General features: G+C 41.2%; 1 protein-coding gene across 1 annotated transcript in view; it reads right to left on the bottom strand.

Moving 5' to 3' along the window:
- Positions 1–21626, bottom strand: part of XRCC5 (X-ray repair cross complementing 5) — a 59172-nt gene extending 37546 nt beyond the window's left edge. The window contains exons 1-8 of the mRNA XM_089520342.1: positions 21583–21626; positions 19000–19113; positions 16988–17171; positions 12597–12645; positions 11137–11259; positions 8050–8238; positions 4599–4713; positions 2139–2277 (exon numbers count right to left, since the gene is read on the bottom strand). Coding sequence (XP_089376468.1) covers positions 2139–2277; positions 4599–4713; positions 8050–8238; positions 11137–11259; positions 12597–12645; positions 16988–17171; positions 19000–19113; positions 21583–21597 — 928 coding nt within the window. The 5' untranslated portion in view covers positions 21598–21626. The remainder of the gene's footprint in view (positions 1–2138; positions 2278–4598; positions 4714–8049; positions 8239–11136; positions 11260–12596; positions 12646–16987; positions 17172–18999; positions 19114–21582) is intronic.
- Between the last annotated feature and the right edge of the window lie 4847 nt (positions 21627–26473).

Genomic DNA, 26473 nt, shown 5'->3' with positions numbered 1-26473 from the left:
TAAATAAATAAATAAATAATTCCTTTATGTGGGGTTTTATACTTTTGAAATCTAATACAGATCATGCAGCTATCATAGTTTAACTGCTCTGGTAAGCGTTCTGTACATTTAAAAATGGCCCCAAAGCCATTTTCAATACTCTGCTAATTGGAACATGTATCAAGAAACCTTCCCTCTTATTTTCACTTCTCATGCTTTATTGTATTTCATCTTATCACTTGGGCTAGTAAAGCAAATTCAAAGAATTTTCACTCAAATTGCCACTTTCCTTTCTCTCTTTTTCAATCAGTATGTGTGTGCTTCATTTTAGGGCTTTTTTTTATTTCATTGTCACAAACCCAGAAACAGTGGCACAACAATCAGCCAGAGACACAGAGAAGCACCCTCTGAGGAGTTCATAGAACAAAACATCTCACTGAAGACACACCAATGCCTCATGAAATGCCAACAATGCTCTTCCAAAGAAACCATTCTTCTGAGCAGATATATGTTTTCGGTGTTTTCTGTATTTTGCCATCTTTTTTTATTTACTCTGCTGAAAAACTATATACAGAAGATTTAATTTTATTTGAAAGATTTCCACTCTACCAGTTCACAAAAATATCCGGGGCAGTTTACAATTAATTTTTTTAAATTGGTATTTTTTTAAAAAAAATAATAATCCCTACAAGCAGTTAAAAGAAGAATCAAATTAAATCACAGAAAGCTAGAGTTGATGCAGCAGTTCAGATTGTAAAACAATAAATAATTCAGCAGCAATGAAAGTTATTTTTAAATACCTAGGTGAATAACAAGTCTTGGTTTCTTCCCCATTTTAAATAACACATTTCCTTGGTCTTATCTCCCAACCATGCTGCAATATTCTTGACTATAGTGCTTTGTATACTGCTACATATAAACTTTACTGCCACTTGTGTCACCAGGTGGGCAGCAAGTATCAGGAGGGGATGGAGAAGTTAGCTGCAACTACAAAAGCTATAAAATGACAAATTAAAAGAGCCATTCAAGCACAACAAGAAAGCTGACCAAAGGAAAAGGGAATAGACTGAGTTGCTTAAGGGGACAAGTCTAGAGAAAATATAGATCAAAACCAGCAACACCCTCTGGTCTCAAGCACCAATTAAACAGTGTAAATGTCAGAGTTTAGAAACATTATTTTTATGGACTGCAATTCCCATAACTCCCCAGTCAGCAAGCAACTGGTTATGCTGCTGGGGGAATTCTAGGAGCTGTAGCCAAAAAGTTACTGTTCTAAGCTTCAGCAAATAGGTACAATGGGACACAATGAAGCTCATATGTGCTGCTTTATACTGAATGTGGGGTCAAGCATGTCAGCACTCAGATTCTTCATCTGATCGAGACAACCAGAAAAAATGGACTGAGTTAAAGCTAGTTGAAACAAAGGGGAAATGCAGGAAAATTTCACCAGTCAGAACTGCAACACTGCAGAATTATGCAGTTTGACACCACTTTTACATAGTACCATCCCATGGAATCCCAGGATTTGTAGTTAATAATAATAATAATAATAATAATAATAATAATAATAATAGTTTGTTGTGGTACCAGAGCTCTGACAGAGATAAGGCTAAATATCTCAAAAAAACTGCAACTCTCAAAATTCCACAGTATTGAGCCATAGTGTCAAACTTCATCAGTTCTGCAGTGCAGATGCAGCCAAAGAAGAAAAAAGATAAATTTCTAAAGAAATCAAAATCCAAAATCCACGAAGTAGCAATTCAACCATCTCCAAAGTATAAAATACATTATGCAAGCTTTCAAAGCTTCACAACCTTCTTCATCATGAAAAGTTGTTAAAAACCATACAGGAGAAAAAAGTTGATGATGTTAAGAGTCACAGGCCTTAACATCTTTAACTGGCAACAGAGTAACATCTAAGACAGAATGTAGCCCTGTGAGTCTAACATCGTCATCATGTTTGTTTGATGAAGAAGACAGTGAAGCTTCAAAAGCTTGCATAATTTATTTTATGCTTTGGAGTTGGTCAAATAATGGTATCAGTGCTTTGGGAATTTTATTGTATTTTGCTGAATGTTAATATGGCTACCCCTAAATATATTTTATGAACTCACAGGAACCCTTGGAAAATTTCAATGCCTATAGAAGAGTAATCATACCTTGAATAACATCCTCTTTTTGGATCTCTGTTTCATCATCATCATTCAAGCAATAAACTGTTTCTTTCTGCACATCATCTTTTTTTAGAGTCTTTGCATCCACCGACATCCAGGATTTTTTCACTTTCTCCTCAGTGAACTTGGCATTGAAAGGTAAGAGAGAATCTATTTAATTCTAAGATGCACATTAACTGCAAAGAATTATGGGATGACCGTATCCAACATTCTGATGGAAAAATCTCTTGTTCAAAATGGTCCTAGGCAGGATGTACAAAATGTTTTTTATCCTATGAACATAAGAGAATGAAGAAAATACTCATTCCTCCTGGATTTTTCCAACTGCCAGAGAATTTTCTAAATTAACGTGACATTCAAAAGACAGGATGAGTCTTATTATTAAGTCAGGGTGAGTCTTATTAAGATATTTTATATTATAATAAATGGCCATATTCTATTTCTCTGTGCCATTATCTTTAACATTTAACAAACATCTAATGCACTTTAGCTACCACGGTTAAACTCTATGAGCAGGTCTGGATTGTAAGGTGTTCAGGGGAGGGTTTTATTTTGGTCTCAGCATCATCACAGGCACATTTGGAGAGGACATGGGTCAGTGCTTTCTCATTGTCTCCTCCCAGGCTGTGGAATACCTTCCCACGTGAGATTTGTTTGGTCCTCTCTGCTCTCTTTACATGAGTGTTGTGCGCCTTCAAGTTGTTTCTAACTTATGGAGGCTCTAAGGTGAACCTATCATGGGGTTTTCTTGGCATGATTTCTTCAGAAAAGGTTTTGCCAGTGCCTTCCCCTGAGGGTGAGAGCATGTGACTTGCCCAAAGTCACGCAGTGGGGTTTTATGGGTGGAATCAAACCCTGGTTTCCAGAGTCATAGTCTCTTTACACTAGGACACAAAGACCTATTTATTTAGGAAGGACTTTGCCTATTAATTGGTTTTGGCAGAAGCCCATACACGGGCTTACCATCCACGGACTCAAGTTCACGTGGACAGCAAGCCTTGGGCATTAAAATAGTACACATGTTCATAGCTAACAACGGTACTTGAGGTCCCGTGTTTTTTTCCCTTCCACGTGGAGGGTGTGTGTGTCAGGTCTAGAAAAGATCCTCCCGAAATACAAAGTGTCTACTGAACTTTATTCTTTTACAAATTCATTTTTTTGTTTTGAATAGGACTGATATTTAAACATTTTTTTACTATTACATTTTTAGCTGTACAGGTTGAGTATCCCTCAGCCAATAATCCAAAACCTAAAATGCTCCAAAATCCACTAACTTTTTGAGTGCTAACATTACAAGGCAACAATAGAGGAAGCAGCAAGCTCCAGCCATGCATTATTGAGACTCCCCCTCTCAAGAGAGGAAAGAAACGGAAGCGAGGCATATGGCAAAGCTGAATTCACAGCCAAACTTTGCAGAAGCAACCACAGTGGTTGCGGTTGTTACTGTTCCTCCTCCACCGCCACCCCCAGCTGAAGTGAGGTCTAGATCAGGACGTGGCAGTGAATGACGACTGCCTCCAAACTTGGCCCAGAGGAGAGCCCCATGCCATAACAACAGCCGCCGCCCCCCACCTTCTACTGCTAGATTCAAATCAGTGCCTTTCCTACCAAAGTCTTCTGCAGCTGGGAACCAAGAAATCACAGTTAATTCTGATGGCGTTGGTTGCACTACTCTCTCCTGTTCTCCCTCTATGCAAGCAGATCTGGCCACCCAGTCCCTGCAGGCAGTGATGTTCCTGCACTGGGTGTCAGTTGGTGTGGGAGGTGGTTTCTGGGGGTTGGGAACACGCCCCCGTGCTGTCTCTTCCAAGTGCTGACACAGGAGCATAATGGGGGGAGCACGGGGACAGCAGCATGGGGACGAGAGGGCAGAGTTTGAGAACGGCACTGTGGAGGTGGAAATGCAGGGGGAGCAGGAGGACAGAAGCAGCAAGAAAGAGTGCGGGGATGGGAGGAGGGAGTGCAGGGATAGTACTGTGGGGATGGCATCTGGGGACAGGAGTGTGGGATGGAGATGGTGCACAGGGGTCCAGCCAGGTGTCACCTCTCTTCTGGAGTGTTACTTGGGGCAGTCTGCACCGTCGCACTCCCATAGTGGTGCCACTGTCCCACAGGATGAACAAATAGCTCTGGGGAGCACCCCACAGCTGTCACCAAGCTTTTTGGATAAGAGATATTCAACCTGTACATTGTTTTAATCTATGTTGTAAGCTTTTTGGATAAGGGATATTCAACCTATACATTGTTTTAATCTCTGCTGTAAACTGCCTTGGGTCCCATGCTGAGAGGAGGGCAGGATATAAATTAAATAATAAACTAACTAACATTTTCAACTGATTAATTACGGAGTCAGTGTCTCTCCTTTTACTGGCATACATGTTGATATGGGACCACTTACGCCATCTGCTGAGACAAAAGACTGACAATACAATGCTAATAACTTACTGATTTATAAGCCACAATCCTTATAGATAGTTTAGAACCAATTGTAAGTTGGCAGGGCCAAGACATGGGCCTCCTTTCAACCTTCTTAAACATTGAAAGACGCTCCAGACTCTCTCTAAATGGAAAAAAAAATGTAAGAGAAAAGCTGTCTAATATGAAAATGCTCCACAAATTATTGTGGTACAAATATAAAGTCATTTTATAGGATCAGCTGCCAGTTACTTCTCAGGACTGTAAACAAATATCCCAAATATTTGTGTTGGTTCTCACAAATTCACCATAGATATAACATGAAAGACAGAACCTCAGAATACAAGGATTTTCAGCAAAGACTATCCAGCTACCAGTCACCAAGTCAGGTGCATGAGTATGTGAATTATCTCAGTGACATTTAGCTGATAACTGTATGGCTTTTATTTTCTGAAGATCTAAAAAATTCTGCTGAATATTCACATCCATTTGGGGTTCAGGTCCTGTTGTTCCCAACTTGTAATCAGAATGGAATGTACTGTACTGACAAACCCCTAGGACAGTATCACAAACAAGTCATGAATGCCAATATCACAATGTTGTATGAGCAGCAAAGGGTGTATCTACACTGTAGAAATAATGCAGTTTGACACCACTTTAGGTGCTGTCCCTCCATCCTATGAAATCCTGGAATTTTGTGGTTTTACAAGGTCTTTAGCCTTCTCTGAAAAATAGTGTTGGTGCCTCAGTCAGATTCCAAAACTCTGTAGCATGGAGCCAAGGCAATTAAAGTGGTGTCAAAATGCATTATTTCTATAATGTAGACACACCCAAATTTTTGCATTTGGATCATCACCAGTTGCTTCTGTCCCAATAAATAGCATACAAGAATTTGGTGATACCAACCTGGTAAAAGCAACTAGGTCACAGGCTGACAAGAAATAGTTCTGTACACTACCTAGATTAAAATATGTTAAAGAGAGAAGAATGCTGTCTCCTACACCCACAGAAGTCATAGAAGGAGCTCTGCTTCTCTGCCTCCCCAACAGCATTGTGATACCAGAAGACTATGCTTTAAAGAGCTTTTATTATTATTTGCAACAGAAGTAGCCAATTGTGAAGGGTCTAAGGGGCCTCACTCACATCACTCTCCAGTCCTCTCCAACCTCCATTGGTTTTACTTGCCCATGTACAGTCAGCCCTCCATATCCATGGAGTCAACCATCCATGGTTTGAAAATATTCAAAAAAAGCTCAAACAAAAGTTCTCCCCTACTATCACCAAAACAGTCTTAAAATGAAGAGTTGTGTCCCTTGGAGGCTTCTGAGACTGTAATTCTCTATTTTGGGACTCAGCAAAATAAGCTTGTAATGGGGGCACACTGGGGCTTTGTTAGGCCGTGTAAACTACATAACTGCCACCCCTGTGAAGAACTAATGATGCTAACCAAGCTGGGGGGGGGGGAGAGAAGGGGTGGTTGTTGGCGAGCCACTGCAACAAGTTCAGTAGGCCATCCACATCCATGGATTCCTTATCCATAGACTCAACCATCCACAGCTTGAATAGTGTATTTTCCAGCTATTTTGTATGACTGTTGATTTTACTAATGATTTTATTTCACTAGGCTGTTGCTTTAATGCCATCTTTTAAAACTCGGGGGTGCGTTACAGACCGCTGAGAAGCGGCGGTCTGGCTCCGCCCCCGCTTGCGGCGTCCGGGAACTGCAGCCTTTAAACGGCGCAGCTCCCGGATGCTGCAGAGAAGCAGCGTGGAAATCTCGTTCCTTCTCAGGCCCCGGAAGAGGTGCCGCGAGTGCCAAAGGGCGCACTCGCAGCGTCACTTCTGGTGTGCCACGTGCGGACGCAGTGTCCACTATGTCAAAACGGCGGCGCCTGTATGAACAGGGCGTCACCATTTTGTACGGACTGAGTCCATGATAGGGTAAGGGGCGTCTAGAAGAGACGCCCCTTTTTCAAACTGGGACATCCTCAGGACGTCCCTAATGGCAGTTTGTAACCCGCCTCAGATAAAAATAGGGCCTGAACAGACAGGACAAAATAAAGCTGCTTTGGGTCACTTTGGAGGTATGCTCTTTAAATGCTGCATCTGTCCTAAGAGGCTGGAAGCCGCACCAAAGCCATTCTCTAGTCCCAAGGACTGGAGCACAGCTTTGGCGCAGCTTCTGGCTTCTTAAGATGCGTGTGTCATTTAAACAGCATACCTCCAAAGTGACCCGAAGAAGCTTTATTTTGGCCTGTCGGTTCAGGCCCAGTTAGTTTTAGAATTATTTCACTTGTAGTATTTTTGTGTGCTGCTGTTAACTGTTGATTATATTGTGAGGCTTTTATACAGATACCAATTTCTTTCATTATTTTCAGTACAATATTCTACACTGCAGCCTGACCTAGTCATATTTAAAGCAGATACATACAAATGAATGGGATTTAAATTGATTGTGACCAATTTAATTTTCACTAATTTAAATGGTTCTACTTTAACTATGACTTTGTTGTTTGCCTTCAAGTTTTTTTGGCAAGATTAGTTCAGAGATTAGCTACTGCCTTCCTCTGAGGCTGAGACTGTGGCTTGCCCATGGTCACGCAGTGGGTTTTATGGCCGAGCAGGGAATTGAACCCTGGTCTCCAGAGTCATAGTCCAACACTCAAACTACTACACTACACTGGCTTTATGACTACATCTGCATAAAGTTCTATATATTGCCTTACATGCCAGCAATCAAAGAGGAAATTAAATATGTTGAAAAACTGGAACATGTCCAAAGGAGAGCGACTAAAATGGTGAAGGATCTGGAAACCATGTCCTATGAGGAACGACTTAGGGAACTGGGGATGTTTAGCCTGGAGAAGAGAAGGTTAAGAGATGATATGATAGCCCTGTTTAAATATTTGAAGGGATGTCATATTGAGGAGGGAGCAAGCAATGGATGCAAGCTCCAGGAAAAGAGATTCCACCTCAACATTAGAAGGAACATCCTGACAGTAAGGGCTGTTCGACAGTGGAACAAACTCCCTCAGAGCGTAGTGGAGTCTCCTTCCTTAGAGGTCTTTAAACAGAGGCTAGATGGACATCTGTCGGGGATGCTTTGATTTAGATTTCTTGCATGGCAGGGGGTTGGACTGGATGGCCCTTGCAGTCTCTTCCAACTCTATGATTCTATATTATAAAGACACAGTTCAAATATTATTAATAAATATTAAGTACTTCTCCTTTCCTGTCCATTGCTCCTCTTATCCAAATCATACTCTCTCCCATGGTTTTTAAAATACATGGCAGACACCTGTCAAATGCCTGCTAAACCTCTTTCTTGTCATCCAATGCATGCTTACACTGAAGTAAAGTTCCACCATAAATTAAGGGGATAAGCTCTAAGCAAAGGAAGACTTGTGGAGTTTATCTTTTCTTGTGAGTGAAGCAAAAAGCATAAATTCCAAAAGGAGAAATAGAGGGACTTCAAGGTTACCTGAAAGTGTAAATGTCCTCCAGGCCATCTTCTCTGTCTAGTGAAAGCATCAGCTTCCGCACCATTTGAAGGCCTTCTTTCTGCTGGTCTGATAGCCCTTTTCTTGGAAAACAGTTTTGCTGCCTATTAGACTGTACACGATCAATCTTATCCCCACTTCCACCTTCGTCATTCACTGGAAATGGCAAGCTAAATAAGCAATTAAAAAACAGTTTCCATTTACGTTCCTCATTCATAAGGCACAACTACAAATCAATTCAAATAGTGTTTTTTGTTTATTTTTTTTTAATAGGAAAGAATGTGAAATGATGCCTCAAATCCTTCTTTTGTTCTGATACACTTTCAAATGTCATTCTCAAGCCTTAGTAAGCAAACCCACACAGATTATGCTTACTGACTGTTGTACTATTAGTCACTGGTGACACGACTATGTTATGTACAAGATCTTAAGAATCTGGAATTTTTCTGAGGACATAAAGTTGGTGTACTGCCCTCTGCAGTAAGAGGCTAGATTAAGAGTTTAGCATAGCAGTTGGCTCTCTGTATCCCCAGAATCTGCATCCACGGATTCCATCATCCATGGCTTGAAAATATTCCCCCTCAAAAAAATTCCAGAAAATAAATCTTGATTTTGCAATATAAGGGAAACCATTTTACTACTCTATTGTATATAATGGAGCTTGAAAAGCCACAGATTTTGGTATCCATGGAGAGTCCTGGAACTAAAGCCCAGTAGATACCAAAAGCCCACTGTACATCAAAATTGAATTCTCGTTTGTCGTGACTTACGCATCAACAACTGAGGTCTAAGCTATTTGTTGTTAACTACCCTCCAGTCAACCTCGACTCATGGCAACCCTATAGATGAGACATCTCCAAGATCCTCTTTCTTTTGCTCAGGTCCTGTAGACTCAGGCCTATGGTCTCATTGATTGAGTCCATCAATCTGGCATGTGGTCTCTCTTTCTGCTGCCTTCTACATTTCCTAGCATTATTGTATTTTCTAATGATTCATGCCTTCTCGTGATGTGATCAAATGATAGTCTCAATTATTCTTCCTGGCTTCCAGGGGAAATTCAGACTTGTTTGTTTTCTTGGCTCTCCATGGTATCCTCAGCACTTTTCTCCAGCACACTGCCCACGAATTTATCTTCTATTTACTTCCTTCATTGTTCAGCTCTTATATCTGTGCATGGTGATGGGGAATATAATGACTTGGACAACCCTCACTTTAGTGTTCAGTTGCTTTGCTCTTTAAGGTTTTATGCAGTTCTTCCAGTTGCCCTTCCCAGTCCTAGCCTTCTTCTAATTCCTCGACTGCAGCCTATATTCTGATTAATGTTTGATCCAAGGTATGGGAATTTTTTTACTATTTCAATTTTCTCTTTATCTAGGATGAATTCTTGTAGATCTTCCATGGTCATTATTTTTGTTTTCTTTATGTTCAACATCAAGGATACATTGACACTTTCCTCCTTGACCCTTCTTCAGTAATTACTCCAGTTCTTTGTTGGTTTTTGCTAGTTATACTGTGTTGCCTGCATAGGTTGTTAATAATCTTACTTCCCATCTCCACTCCTCTGGAACCTACTCTGTTTACAGTATTTTGTGCATATAGGATAAATAAATAGGTGATAGTATGCAGCCTTGCCTGACCCCTTTTCCAACTGGGAACCATTCTGTTTTTCCATTGTCAGTTTTTATGGGAGCCTCTTATCCTGAGTATAGGTTATGAATCAGGACAATCAAAGGTAGTGGTACTTCCATTTCTTTGAGAACATCCCATAATTTTTTGTGGTCTAAGCTATAAGTAACAAGAAATCCACATTTTTAAAAAAGGAGCCAATGGAGAGGGATGTGAAAATAAGATGAGTGCAGGAAGAAAAAGGGGGCTCAACTCTTCCTTAGCACTAGATTCCCAAAGCAAATCTACTCCCCCCTGCCCAGAAGCTATTTACTCCAGAGGTGATGAAACCAACAGCAGCTTCTCTTGGAATAGAACTTCTTGAGTGGGAAGTGCTTTTTATGAAGATTATTTTGTAAGGGAAAAGGGTCCTGATTTTCAACATATATACACAGAGAGAGCAGTTACTACCAAAAAAAAGCAGGAAAGCAGGGAGAGACAGAAATAAATCTATTTCATGTATAGTTTGAACTTGATCAAAGAGTAATAATCTAAAGAATGAAAAACCCATTTGAAAAATTGCCTCCTTGTTCCCCATTATTTAATAAAATGTTATGTCCAAAATAACATACTGGCTTGGTGTCTCTGAAGCTGTTATCCTCTAAACTTTATTCATCACATCTAACAAGACAAGAGCTGAGTACATTCTGTTTTCTTTTACATATATTTGGATGGAATCCAATACTTCAATGTCGTCTTCCACATGTTGTTGGATTGCAGCTCCCATCAGCTCTAGTCGACAGAGTCAAAACCATGAAGAATGTTGAGCATCCACTCTTATACACTTACTTGGAACTAAGACCCACTTAAAATGATGGGGCTTGCTTCTGAGTATACCACACAGTGCCTGACATATATCCCACACTATCCCAGTATGGTGAAGGATTTGGGGAAGTGCAAAAGAGAATCACACTGCAAATGGACCTCATTCTGAGGAAACAGGAACAATCCTGTGGCACCTTAAAGACCAGCAGATTATTTATAGCATGATATGTCAGAGATCTCTGTGTGTCTTAGTCCTGCACCACAGAACTACTTCTTGGTTTTGCTACAACAAAGCAATTCCTGTGCCCCTCTGTATATTATTTTTAGAGACCTTGTATATTTTGATGCATCCATTTTCCTTTTTCTTACTGGCAGATTGCTGTCAACAAGCAAAATCAGAAAAATCTGCTTAATTTATTTGCACAATTTACATTGGCTGTAGAATTTCACTTTCTTTGATATAGATTCTGCTGCTTCTCCACTATGCAGACTGACTTGATTATAGCAAGCAGCAGCACCTAATTAAAAAAAGTTACGAAATATCACCCACATTATTGTGCTACAGACAGATAGAAGATTGTCCTTTCTGACAACAACCTGGAGTGAAAATGAGATTTCATAGGTCTCCTCACACTCACAAAAACTGAAGTGAAATCCCTGTTTTCTTCAAGTTAGCAATGATAACATCCAGTTGATCCTCACTGAAGGGACTGCCAAGGTCAGTAAAAACCTCAATGTGTCGCTTGTCATATTTTTTCCCTCTTAAAGGAAAACCAAAACAAAACATTTAGTATCAATAATAACTGACTGCAATACAGAAATAATTTTAAAAATATAGTCGCAGATTTCCAACCACATATACTTAACAAAACTTCATAATCAACATACATATTGTGTTACTAAAATATGTTACTTTTTCTTGTAGAATTGCTATTGGATATTCTGAACTGTCAGGAAAGGCAAGATATAAAACTATCAGATAGGATCTATCTATCTATCTATCTATCTATCTATCTATCTATCTATCTATCTAATTGAAAAGGAGGACAGTCAACTACCAAGCAGGAGCACAGCCAGACGTGGATTGCTGTAAAGGAGCTTGAAGTGGGAAAGAATATAAAAAGAAAGGCTTGAATGTTCAATTGTCAGATAAGGTCAGAATGAGAAAGGAGACACAGTTCACACTACATATTTACAGTGCTCTTATTCAATTTCAGCTGCCCTGACTGCATCATATGGAGTCCTGGGATTTGTAGTTGACTCCCCAAACTCTCTGGCTGAGAATTCTGAACACTCTTCCTTAACCTGCAAATCACTGGATTCCACAGGATATTGCCAGGGCAGTTAAAGTAGAATCGTAGGCCTGTTACAGACTGCCAAAATAAAGCTGCTTCGGGTCTCTTTGGAGGTATGCTATTTAAATGATGCATGCATACTAAGAATCCGGAAGCTGCACCAAAAGCTGCACTCTGGTGCTTAGGAATGGAGTGTGGCTTTGGAGCAACCTCTGGACTCTTAGGACCCATGCATCATTTAAATAGCATACCTCCAAAGAGACCCGAAGCAGCTTTACTTTGGCAGTCTGTAACAGGCCATAATGCTATAATTCTGTATTGTGAATGGTCCAAGGGACAAGGTTAACATAGGGACAAGTGGCACACTTTGTTTAGCTGGGAGCTCTGTGTCCCTTTGGTATAAGACAGGAGATGGTATTGAAGTGGTGAGGGAACAGTTCAGGAAACGTTCTTAAATTGTATTCAAACCAAATTGTGACACTGAAATAAACATAAAACTTACATACATGATGTTTGGTCTCCCTGTTATTCAATAAATCTTCATAAAAACTGGCTAAAAAAGGTTAAGTGTCTAATGTGCAACAAAAGAAATAAATAAACAATACCAAAACCCAGTGAGCAGGAAAGATGAGAATTTGTGTGTTATCCTTATTACCCTTTCTTTTTTAAAGTGTTCCATTATAATCACTGTAGAATAATATTTTAAAAGATTCCCTGCCATACTTTAATATCCAAGTGCTATAATGCAAGACAGATCTCTTTTCGAAATCCAGAAAAAAACAGCCATGTGCTGAAGTACTTACATTGTCTCTCTTTGAAGCAAGTCCATACACACAATCAGAGCATCGAGAACTAGGCACATTAAGGAGAGACAAGAAGATGTTTTGGTACATCCTAGCCATCACTACATCAGTACATATATAGCAACCCTATAGGCAGATTAGAAATAATTAGAAAATTTGGCCCAAAGGGGAAGTTGGGGGGAAGTGGCCCCAGCTTCCCATGCATTTGTCCATCTTGCTCTACAGAGATCCCTCCTGAAGATCAGAACATGCAATTGGATTTCTACATAGAATGCTTCTGCTGCCACTTCCAGATGGAGACAATCCATAAGGGACATAATTTAAGAAAAAATCAGAGCCATACGGAACAAGATACTACATCCACAGACTCAGAAATATTGTAATTAAATAGGCTGTAGTCCTCATGAACAATTTAAATACAAGAGGCTGAGAGAAAAATTGTCAACACTTCATTTTACAGAACTCTGCCTACATAGCCCACTATTCATTACCAGAAGGAATTATACAGCAGGTAGCATCTATCTACTACCCAAAATAAATAAATCTTCTTAGCATACTGTCTCAACCACTGCAACCCTCACTGCCTGGGGTCTGGATATGTGGGCTCTATTCTCACACCATATGCAATCAATACTCATGAGGAAAATAAAACCTATCCACAATATGAGAACACCTCCCTAGCCAGTATGGATGTGGAATCACTGTGCACCAACATCCCACACAAAGGTGGACTGCAAGTCATCAAGTACAGTGGGCCCTTCCTTTACACGGTCTGTTCCGCCCCCGCCCCCCTCATAAGGGAAAAAACGCATATGCTCGAACTCCATTAAAAGTAATGTGGCTCGTGCCTGTGACGCGCCATAGGCACACGCCCCATTACTTCTTCCAGGGTGTGCAATGGATTTTTCCGGTGCGGAAGCCACGTAAGGTGCACCCGCATATGACGTGGGTGCACTGTATACAGGCATACTTCAATTAACAAAGCCTTGAACAATGAAATTCTTTTTTACAAAGTCTTTTTATGCCTGCACAGCTCCTGTTTTCTTCCTTATCCTGTCTAGCTGGAAAGTTGTTTTTTTTAAAGTAGCACTGGTACTAGGAAGATAATGAAGAATGGAAGAAACACTAACATTCAGTTAGAATGCAGCAGTATGTCTGCAATAAACAATGTAATAAAGCCTGACCTGGGGAAAAATGGTACAGTGGGCCTGCCATATCAGTAGGTTTCAGATCTGCTAATTTTCACCACCCGCAGATCAACACATCCCATATAAAGTGTGTGCATTCACATCATCGCCACTGAATAATATGGGATACATCATCCATGTTTTTTGGCATCTGGGGGAGGGGCATGGTACCAAACCACCATTAATACGGAGGCCCCACTGTATTCAACTCTATCCAAACCTGGAAAAGTTAGATCTGGCTATGGTCACACACCTTGATTGCATTCCATTTGGACAACTGTAATACACTCTATCTGGAGCTGCCTTTGGAAACTGTTCAAAAACTTCAATGGGTCCAAAATGCTGGTCAGGCTTCTGACCAGGGTTACAGGAATCATAGGATTCCCATGTTGAAACAGCTCCATTGGCTACCAGTCCATTTCCAGAAAGAATTCAACATGCTGGTTTTGACCTGTACAAGCCCTACATGGCTTGGTTCCAAACTATCTGAAAGATTGTATCTCCTTATACAAGCCAGTGCCAGCTTTAAAATTTACAGTGGAGGGCTTTCCCAGTCCAAACACCTTTGCATGCATGGTTGGTAAGGAGCCTTCTTCATGGAACAATCTTCTATCAGAGGCTCAGTTGGCCGCCTCCCTGCTCTCTTACAAACAGCATGTGAAGATGTTTTTATTCAAGCAGGCCTTTGGATTTTAATACTAGAGCAGTAGTTTGGATGTAAAGTGGTGGACTGTATGTTTTCATCTTTTACTGGAAATTATGTTTTAAATACATTTTAAGCATTTTAACTGTTTTAATCATGCTTTAAAATAATACTGTTATTTAATTTTTTTAACTTTTGTAAATTAATGTTTTAGCTTGATCTTTTTAAAATTATTGTAAGCCATCATGAATCCCACCTTGGGAGAGACAGGATATAATTTCAATAAAGTAATAAATAAATACTGTAGCCATGTGTGCCTGTATAAAACAGGCCAGGTAAACAGTAGTTTCCTCCAGAATCCTTTACAGAGCACGTGTGAATAGCAAAACAGAAATAAAAGGGGACAGCAAATAAGCCTGCCTCTCCAGCTATTCCCAGCATATTAAAAAAGCATACGGCGGGGTACAGACGGGCAGGGGAAGACGTCTTGGAGGTGTATTCTGCTGAATACGGAGCCTCCAGACCGCCCGCCCCGGGGGCGTGGCTCAGGTGTATGGGGCTTCCACATGGGGGGCAGTGAAGACGCCTCACTTGGGGCCGTTTCTGACCCGCAGTTTCCATACCGCCGCCTCGGAGGACGCTGCAAAGAGAGAGGCAGCTTCTGCACGGGCGGCCAAAAACGGGGCTTTTTTTTTTTCTTTTGCCGGCTGGCGGATGCGCAGCTGCGCAGCTGCGGCACTCAACACCGGCGGAAAAAAGCCTATGTGCACATTTAAAGCGCCCAGGCCCCTTTAAACTTTTTCCTTCGCCCTGCCCAAGAACAATGGTGGTCTCCTGCCAGCTGGTGATCAGCTGGTGTTGGCATCCTTGTCCGCTTGCACATTGGTAGTGTCACCAGCATCATGGATGCCTCCTCTCCTTTGGTCCCCACGCTCTTGCTGAATCTGCAATGCACAGCCACAGCTGTCGCCGCTGCCACCGCTGTCCCCCTGCCATCCTCCATCACCTCCCTTGTACATATGTAAATATTTAAAGTTTTAGGGGTTTTTTATTGTTAGGTGAAAATGGCACAGGAATGTGTGTAGGGGTTCACTTTAAATTCCAAACTTTCCCCAATTCTAGCAGCGCATGCGTACATGTTGCTCTAGGGTTAGGGTTACGAGCATTAAAATAGAGTGCAGCTGTACTGCAGCTTCCACATCTGCATGGCATCTGACGCTCTAATTAGAGCCTCGGTGCAAACTGCGCATGTTCCAGGACCCCGACTCATTATGCGACGCAGCAGACACAGAGCTTTTAAATGGGCAACTTAAATTAGCGGCGTAACAATTCTGGCGTACCGGTGCAGCAGCTTATAGACGGAGCTGTGCAGTTGCGCAGTATATAGAAAAGAAGCGGGGAAAAGCAGCACCTTTTTAATGCCGCTTCTTCCCGCTTGGGGCGTGCGGGCGGCGTGTTCATGGCGGCATTCAGGTAAGGGCTGTCTGAAGGCTACACCTTCATGACGTCATGAACACACCCCTTTTTGCCCGTCTGTATCCCGCCTACATCTGTAAGTTCAGACACAAAAATGGAAATCATAAGAAAAGTGGAGACTGATGAAAGAGGGGGTTGGACTGGATGGCCCTTGCGGTCTCTTCCAACTCTATGACAAAATCTGTATCATTTGACTTAATGGGAAGGAAGCACTTGAGTTGTTCAACCAGAATTTCAACAACTTTTACCTTACCATCAACCTCAGCCTGGAACAATCCACACAAGATGTTCAGTTTCTTGCCACCATGGTACAGCTAGTCAATGATCAGCTAAGCACTTTGTTACATCAAAAGCCCAGTGATACATGCCTCCAGCTACCACCCAAAACACACTGCAGGTTTGGGTCTCCCTTATCCAAAATGCTTGGGACTAAAAGTATTTTGGATTTTGAATATTTCTGGATTTTGGAATACCTGTATTTGCATATGTATGTAAATAATGAGATATCTTGGAGATGGGATCCAAGTCTAAACTTCAAATTCATTTATGTTCCATGTAAATCTTATACACACAGCCTGAAGGTAATTTTATACATAATACAGTTATCCCTCCATATTCGCTAGGGTTAGGGGAACAAGACCCCCGTGAATATGGAAAAACCGCAAATAACAAAAACACTGTTTTTACCTGAGAGGACACCTCTCTAGGAATCTCTAGATCCTCCAGTGCAACTCTGTGGTCAATGTCCAACATACACTGACCATAGAATGGCACTGGAGTAGCTACAAATGGTCTTTCAGTGCAACTTTTAGTTAAAGTTGACCACAGAGTTGCACTGGAGGACCTAGACAGTCCTAGAGAGAACATATTAATGAAAGCCGTGAATAACCAAATCTGCAAATATCAAAGCTGCAAATATGGAGGGATGACTGTATTTTTAAACTGAGATTTCTAGCAGTCTGCTTAATCATAAGAACTATGGGAAATTATTAACAGGACAGTTTAAGATAAAAACAAACTCTCAATCCCACATACAACTGTTATCTAGCAAAAAAAAAACTCCATTCAGCATTCAGAAAAGATACTGTCTCCTTGTTCAGAGGTAGGCTGAATCACATTTTGTATTTCTTCCAACAAATCAAAATCAGGCAGCATCAGGTGTCTGTGCACAGCAATATGCTGATACTGATCCCCACTGGCAAGACTGTTTGCTGTGTTCTCTGTGCCAAATAAAACCAAGGAAATTTCATCTTTACTCTCTGCAAACACCTAAAAATGGTAAAATAGTGATAAAGTGAGCGACGTAAACTTTACAGCTAAGCCTCAATTATTTGCTGGCTTCATATGTAAAATCTAATTAATTATATCTAAGCTTCAGGCACAGCTATCCAACGTAAGTTTTGAGGACTACATAATACTGCAGGTCAATATTTGAAAACATATCTTCTGGCTAAAAAAATTCTGTGCCCCAAACAATGTAAGAGGCATGCATCCTCTTTTCCTTATATGGCTTTAATATAGACTGAATGTGCCAAAATAAATAACAGAATAGGAGGCATGTTCTAAGACAGGTATGGGAATTCTTCAGGGGTTTTGCACCCCCTCTGGCTTGGCTGGACACCCATTCAACACACTTAGAGTCTGGGGGGGGCACTTCAAAATGGTCCATCACCAATCCTGGTAACCCACCAGAGGTCATAGTTTATCTTACAGCACTCTTTTAGTTTTAAACACCCTCACTGATAATAACTTCAGGTTTATGGCTAAAACCCCACTCCCAGTAGTGTGGGGGGTACCCCAACACAGGTGGCTGATCATCTCTGTTCAAGAGGGAGGAGGAAAATCACTGTTTCTAATTTCAGCTGCTGACAAACACTATATTTCCCAGAAGCCCTGGCAAGTATGGCCAACTGTTAAGGGATTAAAGAAACTTGCCAAGAAAATCCCATGATAGGTTTGCCTTAGGGTTGCCATATGTTGGAAATTACTTGAAGACACACAACAACAATAAGGGATTAAATGAGTCATGGTCCAAAACTATTGGAAGAACTAGTTCCCCATCCCTGGCACAAGGGAGAAACTGAACTAAGATCTGAACCCCATTCTAAGCAGCCTGACAGGATGTTACTCCTGCTGATGGCAGTTTTCCAAACCTTTTCACTTATAACTTGGCAACTGATGAGGATCACCATGTGTCACATCTCAAGAGGTGAGGCTTGACCCAAAACTTCCCAGTGCCAAACCTATCAAGCTGAGGATGCAAACTGAAGGTAGCTGCAGTTTCAGAGGCACCCTCTGACCTGCCTATTACTGTTATTGTGCACCTTCAAGTCGTTTCCAACTATTGGAGACCCGAAGGCTATCATGGGGTTTTCTTGGCATGATTTCATTAGAGGGGGTTGTCTTTGTCTTCCTTTGAGGCTTAGAGAATGTGGCTTGACCAACGTCAAACAGTGGATTTCCATGGCCAAGCAGGGATTTGAACCCTGTTTTCCAGAATTGTTGTCAAACTCTCAAACCACTGCTGGCTCTGTCTACCTCTCCGCCCCACAAAAAAATGAGTCCACAAAATGGCTAATTGTGCCCCCATAATCCAAATGACATTTCTCACAAGACATTTTTGGCTAAAAAGGCAAACTGACAGATGGCATCCTCACCTGAGGCTTCTAGATGGGGAAAAAAAAGATTGTTGTTTTTTTGTCAGGGGCTGGGGCCTGAAAAGGTCCTTAAGAGGGCAAAAATGGCTGCTGGATGTTCAGGAATATGCACACTCCTCAGTCATTACAACAGACATGGAGTTGCTGCTAAAGACAACAACACTGCAGCAAGTTGCCGCCCTGCATTATATGCACCTGATGTTTATCCAAATTTTATAGCTATACTATGTTTCTTTCCACTTTCCCCACAATATTTTATTGATTGCTCTTTCCAGGGTTAGGGGAACAACTACGACACAATGATATGAAAAGATGCACCAGTTTCGGTTTATGCTACAGAAGCAGAGCAACTCAACACGGGGCTGCCGTCTGCTGACAATTCTTGTAATATCTACTGTTGCTCACCACTACTACATTGCCAGGTTGTTGTTGTTTTTTACCTGCCGTTGCACAAACATTGTCATTACTTTCTTGGATTGTTCAAAAGGAGACTCCTCTCCAGGACCAGAATGGCTCATCGAAAAGCCAACATCCATACATAGCACCACTGCGGCCTTCCAAAAGGAAAAGTACAAACTGAATTAGGACATACCTAAGAACAACTTAACATACCTATGAACAAGCTGAAATAATGCAAGCACATATTTATAATCCTACATAGAACATTATGGAATGGCAACACTTGAGATCCATTTTTTCTCCACTGTAAAGGAAGCAATGGCATAAATATATCTGGCAGGCAACAGTCCTATACCCAATTACTTGGAAATGAGGCCTACTAAACCAATGGGAGGTAATAAATATTCACAAAAATATGTTTTTAGTTTACAGTTTCTAAGTGTCCACCTGCTTTGGAAGAACATTGTCCTGTATAACAAAGGTGGGGAATCTCTTGACCCTCTATATGATTTGGACTTCAACTTCCATCAGCTCTGGGCAGCACAGTCAATGACAAGGAATGAAAGGAGTTGTTGTTGTGTGTCTCCAAGTCTTTTCAGATTTATTTACTCTGTTCATCCAGGAAAATTTTTTTACAAACAAGAAAGACCAGACTGGTGGTGACCTCCCAGAGATCTTTCTCTACCGCCGCCCCAAAAATTTGGAATAACCTGCCGGAAGAGATTCACCAATTATCTTCATTGGAGGCTTTCAAAAAGGCGACAAAAACCCTTCTCTTCTGGCAGGCCTTCCCAGACTGAATGCCACTCGTGGATTGTGTAATAATTTTGATGCATTGTTACATACATTTTAACTGTTTTATTATTTAATTTTAAACTTGGGAGGGAGGGTTAGGTTAGGGTCTTGTGGGTTTATTGTTTTATCATTGTGTATTGTATAATCATGTTGTTACCCACCTCGATCCCCAAAACGGAAGATATAAATAAATATTTCATTCATTCATTCATGGTGACCCTAAGGCAAACCTATCATGGGGTCTTCTTGGCAAATTTCTTCAAAGGGGGTTTGCCATTGCTGTCCTCTGAGGTTGAGAAAGTATGACTTGCCCAAGGTCACCCAGTGGGTTTACATGGCTGAACTGGCATTCAAACCCTAATCTCCAGAGTCATAGTCCAATGATCAAACCACTACACCACACTTGAGTTGTCCTCAAACAATATCCCATTTCCTGTTTTTGATTGATATGTTTGTCACCTACCTTGAAGTTATTATTTTGAAAGGCAGGATAAATATGCTTTAAATAAACATTTATTCTGAAGCGAGTCCCACTATGTTCAATAATAATAATAATAATAATAATAATAATTTGTTTTATTTATATACCGCTATGATCTATCATAGCGGTGAACAGCAAGTAAGCTAATTAGCAATAAAGCTTATTCCTAGTCCAAATGTGCAAAGAATTGTACTTAATGGCATTTCAGAAATCATAAAAGGCAAAGTCAGGCCTATATTTCTTTTTCCTGGCAGGTCTCCTAAACCTTCAACAGCTGCATACCAAAGAGCCATTCAGCAGGCAAAGCCTTCCCTTGTACAAATGAGTAACGACAGTAAAAGTTAATGCCGCTTTCTGAAATGTCTGCTCGGCATGCAGCTCTTAAGAGGAGCCAACAAATTTGCTCAGAAGAAGAAAAGAGAAAAAGAAAAGCAAACCAAAGTTAAGCAGTAGGTTTCATGGCTGAGCTGAGGATTGAACCCAGGCCTCCAGAGTCCTACTCCAATTCTCAAACCACTACTCCATGCTGGCTCCCTTCTAGTGGTGTAGTTCAGGGTAATAAGTGCAATAGAGCTCTCTAGCAAGGAATCTGAGTGGCCTCACCAAACTACAAATCCCAGGATTCTGTAGCATAAAGCTACAACACAAGTGATATAATTATGAAGCATGGACCCATTTAACGTGTAAATCACCTGTGTGTGTACATATATGTGTGTATCTTCAAGTTGCCACTTGATCTATGGCAATCCCATGATTTCCATAGGGTTTTCTTAGGCATGAAATCCTTACTCAAAGGTGGTCTTGCCAATTTCTTCCTCTGAAATATAGCCTACAGGCAGCACCTGGCATTTATCTCTGGTCTTTCATTCAAGTACCTACCAAGGCTGACCTTGCTCAGTGTCCAGGATTAGCCAAAACTCCAACTCCCAGAATCCCATAACCTTGAGCCAGGGCAGTTAAAGCGGTGCCAAACCGGGTTATTTCTCCAGTATGGATGCAGTTGTGTCATGCATTTTAATCCTGGGGACAGGGAACTGTCTCTAATTAACAATGTGTTACAGTTTGTATAGTTTTGCAAGGCCTTCAGCCCTTCTCTGCCACAAAGGGTGCTTGATGCCTTGCAGAAGTACATCTCCCAGCTAGGACTGGGTGGCCTGGAGCCCCCAGGGCAGTTAAAGCAGTGCCAAACCGGGTTAATTCTACAGTGTGGATGCACCAAGGAGTCATTCCCCAGCCTCCTCTTCCCCCAGAAGCAGAGAGCATTCATACCAGGGGCTCTTCTCTTCTAACATGCCAAGACCACTGTTGTTATTATTGCTGCTGTTCCCTCCCTTTCCCATGATGTTACCTTCGCGCGGGACATGTCTCTTGCTTGCTTGCTTCCTTCCTTCCTGAGTGAAGCAGCCCCGCCTCCGCTGCGGCGCCTGGATCTGGATGAAGCCTGCAGCGCCACCTAATGGCCGCCTCGCAGGAAGTGCCTCTGAAGAAGAGAATTCATTGGGCCTTTTGTTGTTGTTTCTGTTCCTGTTGTTGTTATTGTGTGCCTTCCAAGTCGTTTCAGACCTATATGGAGACCCTGCCAAGGGGTTTTCTGGGCCACTTGCAGCCAGGGAATCAGAAGAAGGTTAAGAATAGGGAAGGCAGCTATGAAAGAGCTGGAAAAAAAGATGCTAAAATACAAAGATGTACAACTCAGCACAAAAGTTTAGAATCATACAAATTCACAAATTCAACCTTGACAATGAATGCAACAACATCCGAACAACGATGCCTTTATTGGGCCAACCCAAATGCACAATTACATGTTGCAAGCTTTCGAAGCCATACTGGCTTCTTTAACAATGACACTTTTATTGGATCAACCCAAAATGCACAATTACATAGTTTTTTGTGGGTTTTTTGGGCTATGTGGCCATGTTCTAAAAGAGTTTCTTCCTGACGTTTCACCAGCATCTCTGGCTGGCATCTTCAGAGAAGGTTTCTCTGAAGATGCCAGCCACAGATGCTGGCGAAACGTCAGGAAGAAACTCTTCTAGAACATGGCCACATAGCCAGAAAAAAACACAAAAAACTATGGATGCCAGCCATGAAAGCCTTTGACTGCACAATTTCATGTTGCAAGCTTTTGAAGTCACACTGGCTTCTTCATCGATTCAGGCCTGATGAAGCTTGCAACATATAATTGTGCATTTTGGTTGGCCCAATAAAGGTCCTCATCAGGCCTGATGAAGAAGCCAGTGTGACTTTGAAAGTTTGCAACATGTAATTGGGCATTTTGGTTGGTCCAATTATTATTATTATTATTATTATTATTATTAACCTTTATTTATATAGCGCTGTAAATTTACACAGCGCTGTACATTGAAAGTATCATTGTTTGGATATTGTTGGATTTGCTATATGGCCGACATGGCTACCCTAGCTGTTTTTGGTTGACAATGAATAAACAGATATAGTGAAAGCATTCTCATACCTGGGATCAAACACTGATATTCAGAATGGGCACTGCAGCCAGAAAATCAGAAGAAGATTAAGAATGGGGAGAGCAGCTATGAAAGAACTGGAAAAGATCCTAAAATGCAAAGATATGTAACTAATCACTAAATTTAGAATTATACAAGCCATTGTATTCCCTATTACCATGTATGGATGTGAGAGCTGGTCAGTTAAGAAAGAAGACAAGAAGAAGATCAGTTCATCTGAGATGTGGTGCTGGAGAAGAGTGCTGAGCATATATATGATGGATAGTCAAAAAGACAAACAAATAGGTCCTAGAGCAGATCAAGCCAGAAATCTCCCTGGAAGCCAAGATGACCAGACTAAGGCTACTGTTCTTCGGACATATAATGAGAAGGAAGGACTCCTTGGAAAATACAATAATGCTGGGAAAAGTTGAAGGAAGAGAGGAAGGCCCCATGCCAGATGGAGAGACTCTATTAAGGAGGTCCCGAGTATGAGTTTGCGGGAATTAAGCAGAGCAGTGGAGGACAGAGGGTCTTGGAGGTGTTTCATCCATAGGGTCGCCGTGGGTCAAGATCGACTCAAGGACACTTAACAACAACAATAAATTCTTCAAAGGGGGTTTGCCATAGCCATCCTCTTAGGCTGAGAGAGTGTGTCACCCAAGGTCATCACCCTGTGGGTTTACGTGGCTGAGTGGGGATTCGAATCCTGGTCTCCAGAGTCATAGTCCAACACCCAAAGCACTCACACCCCTTTAACTGGCTTGGCTCAATGCTAGGATGCTCATTGCTTGACTCCCTGCAACCTCCATCATGTCTTACCATTAGGCCTGCTGACTAGTGCTGGCAAGAGTTGCACTCAGACAATACAAATGCTATTTATTTATCAGAGGTAAACCTTATTGAACTTTATAGGGCTTCCTTCTGAATAGACATGTTAAGATATTGCACAATTGATATTATTTTTAAATGGTGTTTATTGCAATGAGTGTTAGGGTATTTTTTGGTTAAGTAATAACTTTTTTTACACATGACACAACAGGGAGCCCAGATTTGCCAAATGAAGTACCATTAAGGCTGCAATCATGGGCCAACTTACCTGGGAGCCATAAATCTCATTAAACTATATGGGGACTCAAGTGTGAAGCCAAAGTATATTAAAAACTGATTGTTGCTTTCATTTTTCCTTTCATAGAAGCAAATTTGCAATTTCACATAGAGTTTTCCATGTTTCAGTGCTTACCCAAGCATTTTCCCTGCCTCAAGTCAGCCTGGAAAATATTGTCAAACCTGACTCAGTTATATCTGTATGAAGTCTGTGCTTGAAAGTTCATATTTGTCCTCTTCACAATTTACATTAATACATGTGTATCTTAAAATCTTAGGCACCATCCTTAAAATGAAATGGGGATGAGGTTCTGGTATTAAAGGACTATTTTTATTTGTTTGTTTGTTTGTAATTGTTGTGTGCCTTCAAGTCATTTCAGACAGCTGTTTGAAAATAATACATATTTACATGGTGAATTAAACTAATGAAAAATCCTCTATTGATCAGAAAGAATTCATCTTCATTATTTTTCCAGATGATTAAACTTCTCATTTTTAGCTTTTGACCCAGAAAGCTTTGCAAATTTTTTAATCATGAATTTCAGATAAATTCAACAGATAGTGATCAAATGATCAGCGTTACCCCTCTTAAATATTTAACAGTAATTTCCTACCAATAGAGTTCCAAGTATAACACCAAAATCGGTGTGACAAGCTGGATTTTTAATTCTCTTGATGAAATTATTTGAAAATAATTTCTTCCTGAACAGTATCACTACCTAAACATGTTTATTCGTATAATATCATAGAGGTGCCTCTGTTAAATACATATCGGCAATTAGCACCACCATTACTTCCACTCCTCCCTTGGGTCTGTTTACGCCGTCTTGGAAATCCTTGCGAATCATTTCAAATTAAATGTTTAGCATTGATCTTCCCCACTGGATGTGGTGAATTTACATGGAACTTCATTGTAGAAAAGCTATCAAATTTTGATTAATGGGCTTCATTTGGGAATACTAGAATACACTGTTGGCCCACTTTAAAAACTAGATGCCTTTGCTATGTGTGCCAGGAGGGAGGAACTAGATTAAATGACATCTTCCATTTTGCAGAGTATACCACTCTACAGATAGTGTGGGGTGGCACAATATTGTTCTAAAAGGAACTACAATCATTGTTGCTGTTATGAGCCTTCAAGTCAAGGTCAATTCATGGCAAGCTTATCATAGGTTTTTCTTGGTAATAGTTATACAATAGTTATATCATGGGCTTCTTTTTAGGCTGAAAATTGTCCTTTTGGATTTGATTTGCTCAAGGTTGCCCAGTGGGTTTCCTTGGCCAAGGGAGGATTTGAACCCTCGTCTCCCAAGAATCTAACACACATACCACTGCACCACTCTGGCCACAATGATGGAACTCTGATAATCTCAGGGGGAATCTTGTTTCCCATAAAATAAAGGCACCCTTGTTAATCTAAAACAAAGCCTTCCTGGAGCAAGTACAGCCTTGGCCTGAAGCAATGACACAAGAAAGATTGTCCAAGCTTAACTTGGCTGCCTTACCAAGGAATAAAGATAATAGGCTTCTAGTTGTATCCTAAGAAAGGCTGCATTATCTCAAGAGCCACAGCTGTGATTCTGCAGGACTCTGTAGTCCACTGAAGCGTAAATAGATCCTGTGTACAGTTAAAGCAACCTCATTTCTCCATGTTGTAGCTTTGGGATCTTAATGCCGAGTGCCCAAATCTCTAATGGAAGAGAAACAAGCAGATAAAAACATAAAACAACTATGGACAGGAGGGATCCAGTCCAGACATTTCATTAAAATAAATGACTGCAAGGTAATGGAATAATTAATCTCTCTTAGACTGGTGAAGCTGTAGAAACTGGGAGGCTGCTGCAAATTGGAAGTGGGAAACAAACAGTGAGTTTAACTAAGAACCTTATCGCACACACAATTTTAAACATTTTGGGGACTGAAGGAGGACACTTGTGTGCGCGTGCATCCGACAGAAAACAGAGTTTATCGCACACAAAGACGTCCTCCAAGAGGCCCTGTTCCATCCCCCGGCGCGCACCCGTTCCCATCCAGTCCTGACGGGCGCCATTTTTTGCTGACTGAGTCCGTCAGGCAAAAATCACGCCTGTCAGGACTGGATGGGAACAGGTGCGCACCAGGGGACGGAACGGGGCCTCTTGGAGGACGTCTTCGTGTGCGATAAACTCCATTTTCTGCCGGATGCACGCGCACACGAGCGTCCTCCTTCAGTCCCCAAAACATTTAAAATTGTGTGTGCGATAAGGTTCCCAAAGATACTTCCAGTTGGAGAGTTGGTCACTGTGGATTATTATGCCAGTTCCCATTAGTTCCTGTTAATTCATACAAGAGACTGGCTCAATTTTAGCAGAGGCCAGCATGGAGGATGCTGTCCAAAGAATTGATGAGGGTCGAAGGCTTTCATGGCCGGCATCCATATTTTTTTGTGGGGTTTTCGAGCTATGTGGCCATGTTCTGGAAGAGTTTCTTCCCAACGTTTCGCCAGCACAGATGCCAGCCACAAATGCTGGCGAAACATCAGAAAGAAACTCTTCCAGAACATCGCCACATAGCCTGAAAATCCCACAAAAAACTGATGAGGGATTCTTGAACAAAAGACTGCATTAATTTGTTCCTGTTCCTGCTCCCAAATATATAACTTCCAGCACTTCCTTCTTAGGTATAAAAAGT

This window comes from Sceloporus occidentalis, unplaced genomic scaffold (genome assembly GCF_023333645.1).
Source record: "Sceloporus occidentalis isolate IW3139 unplaced genomic scaffold, rSceOcc1.0.p SCAF_4, whole genome shotgun sequence".
NCBI lineage: Eukaryota > Metazoa > Chordata > Lepidosauria > Squamata > Phrynosomatidae > Sceloporus > Sceloporus occidentalis.
The sequence above is the reverse complement of the archived record's forward strand: the minus strand, read 5'-3'. Positions and strand labels throughout refer to the sequence as shown.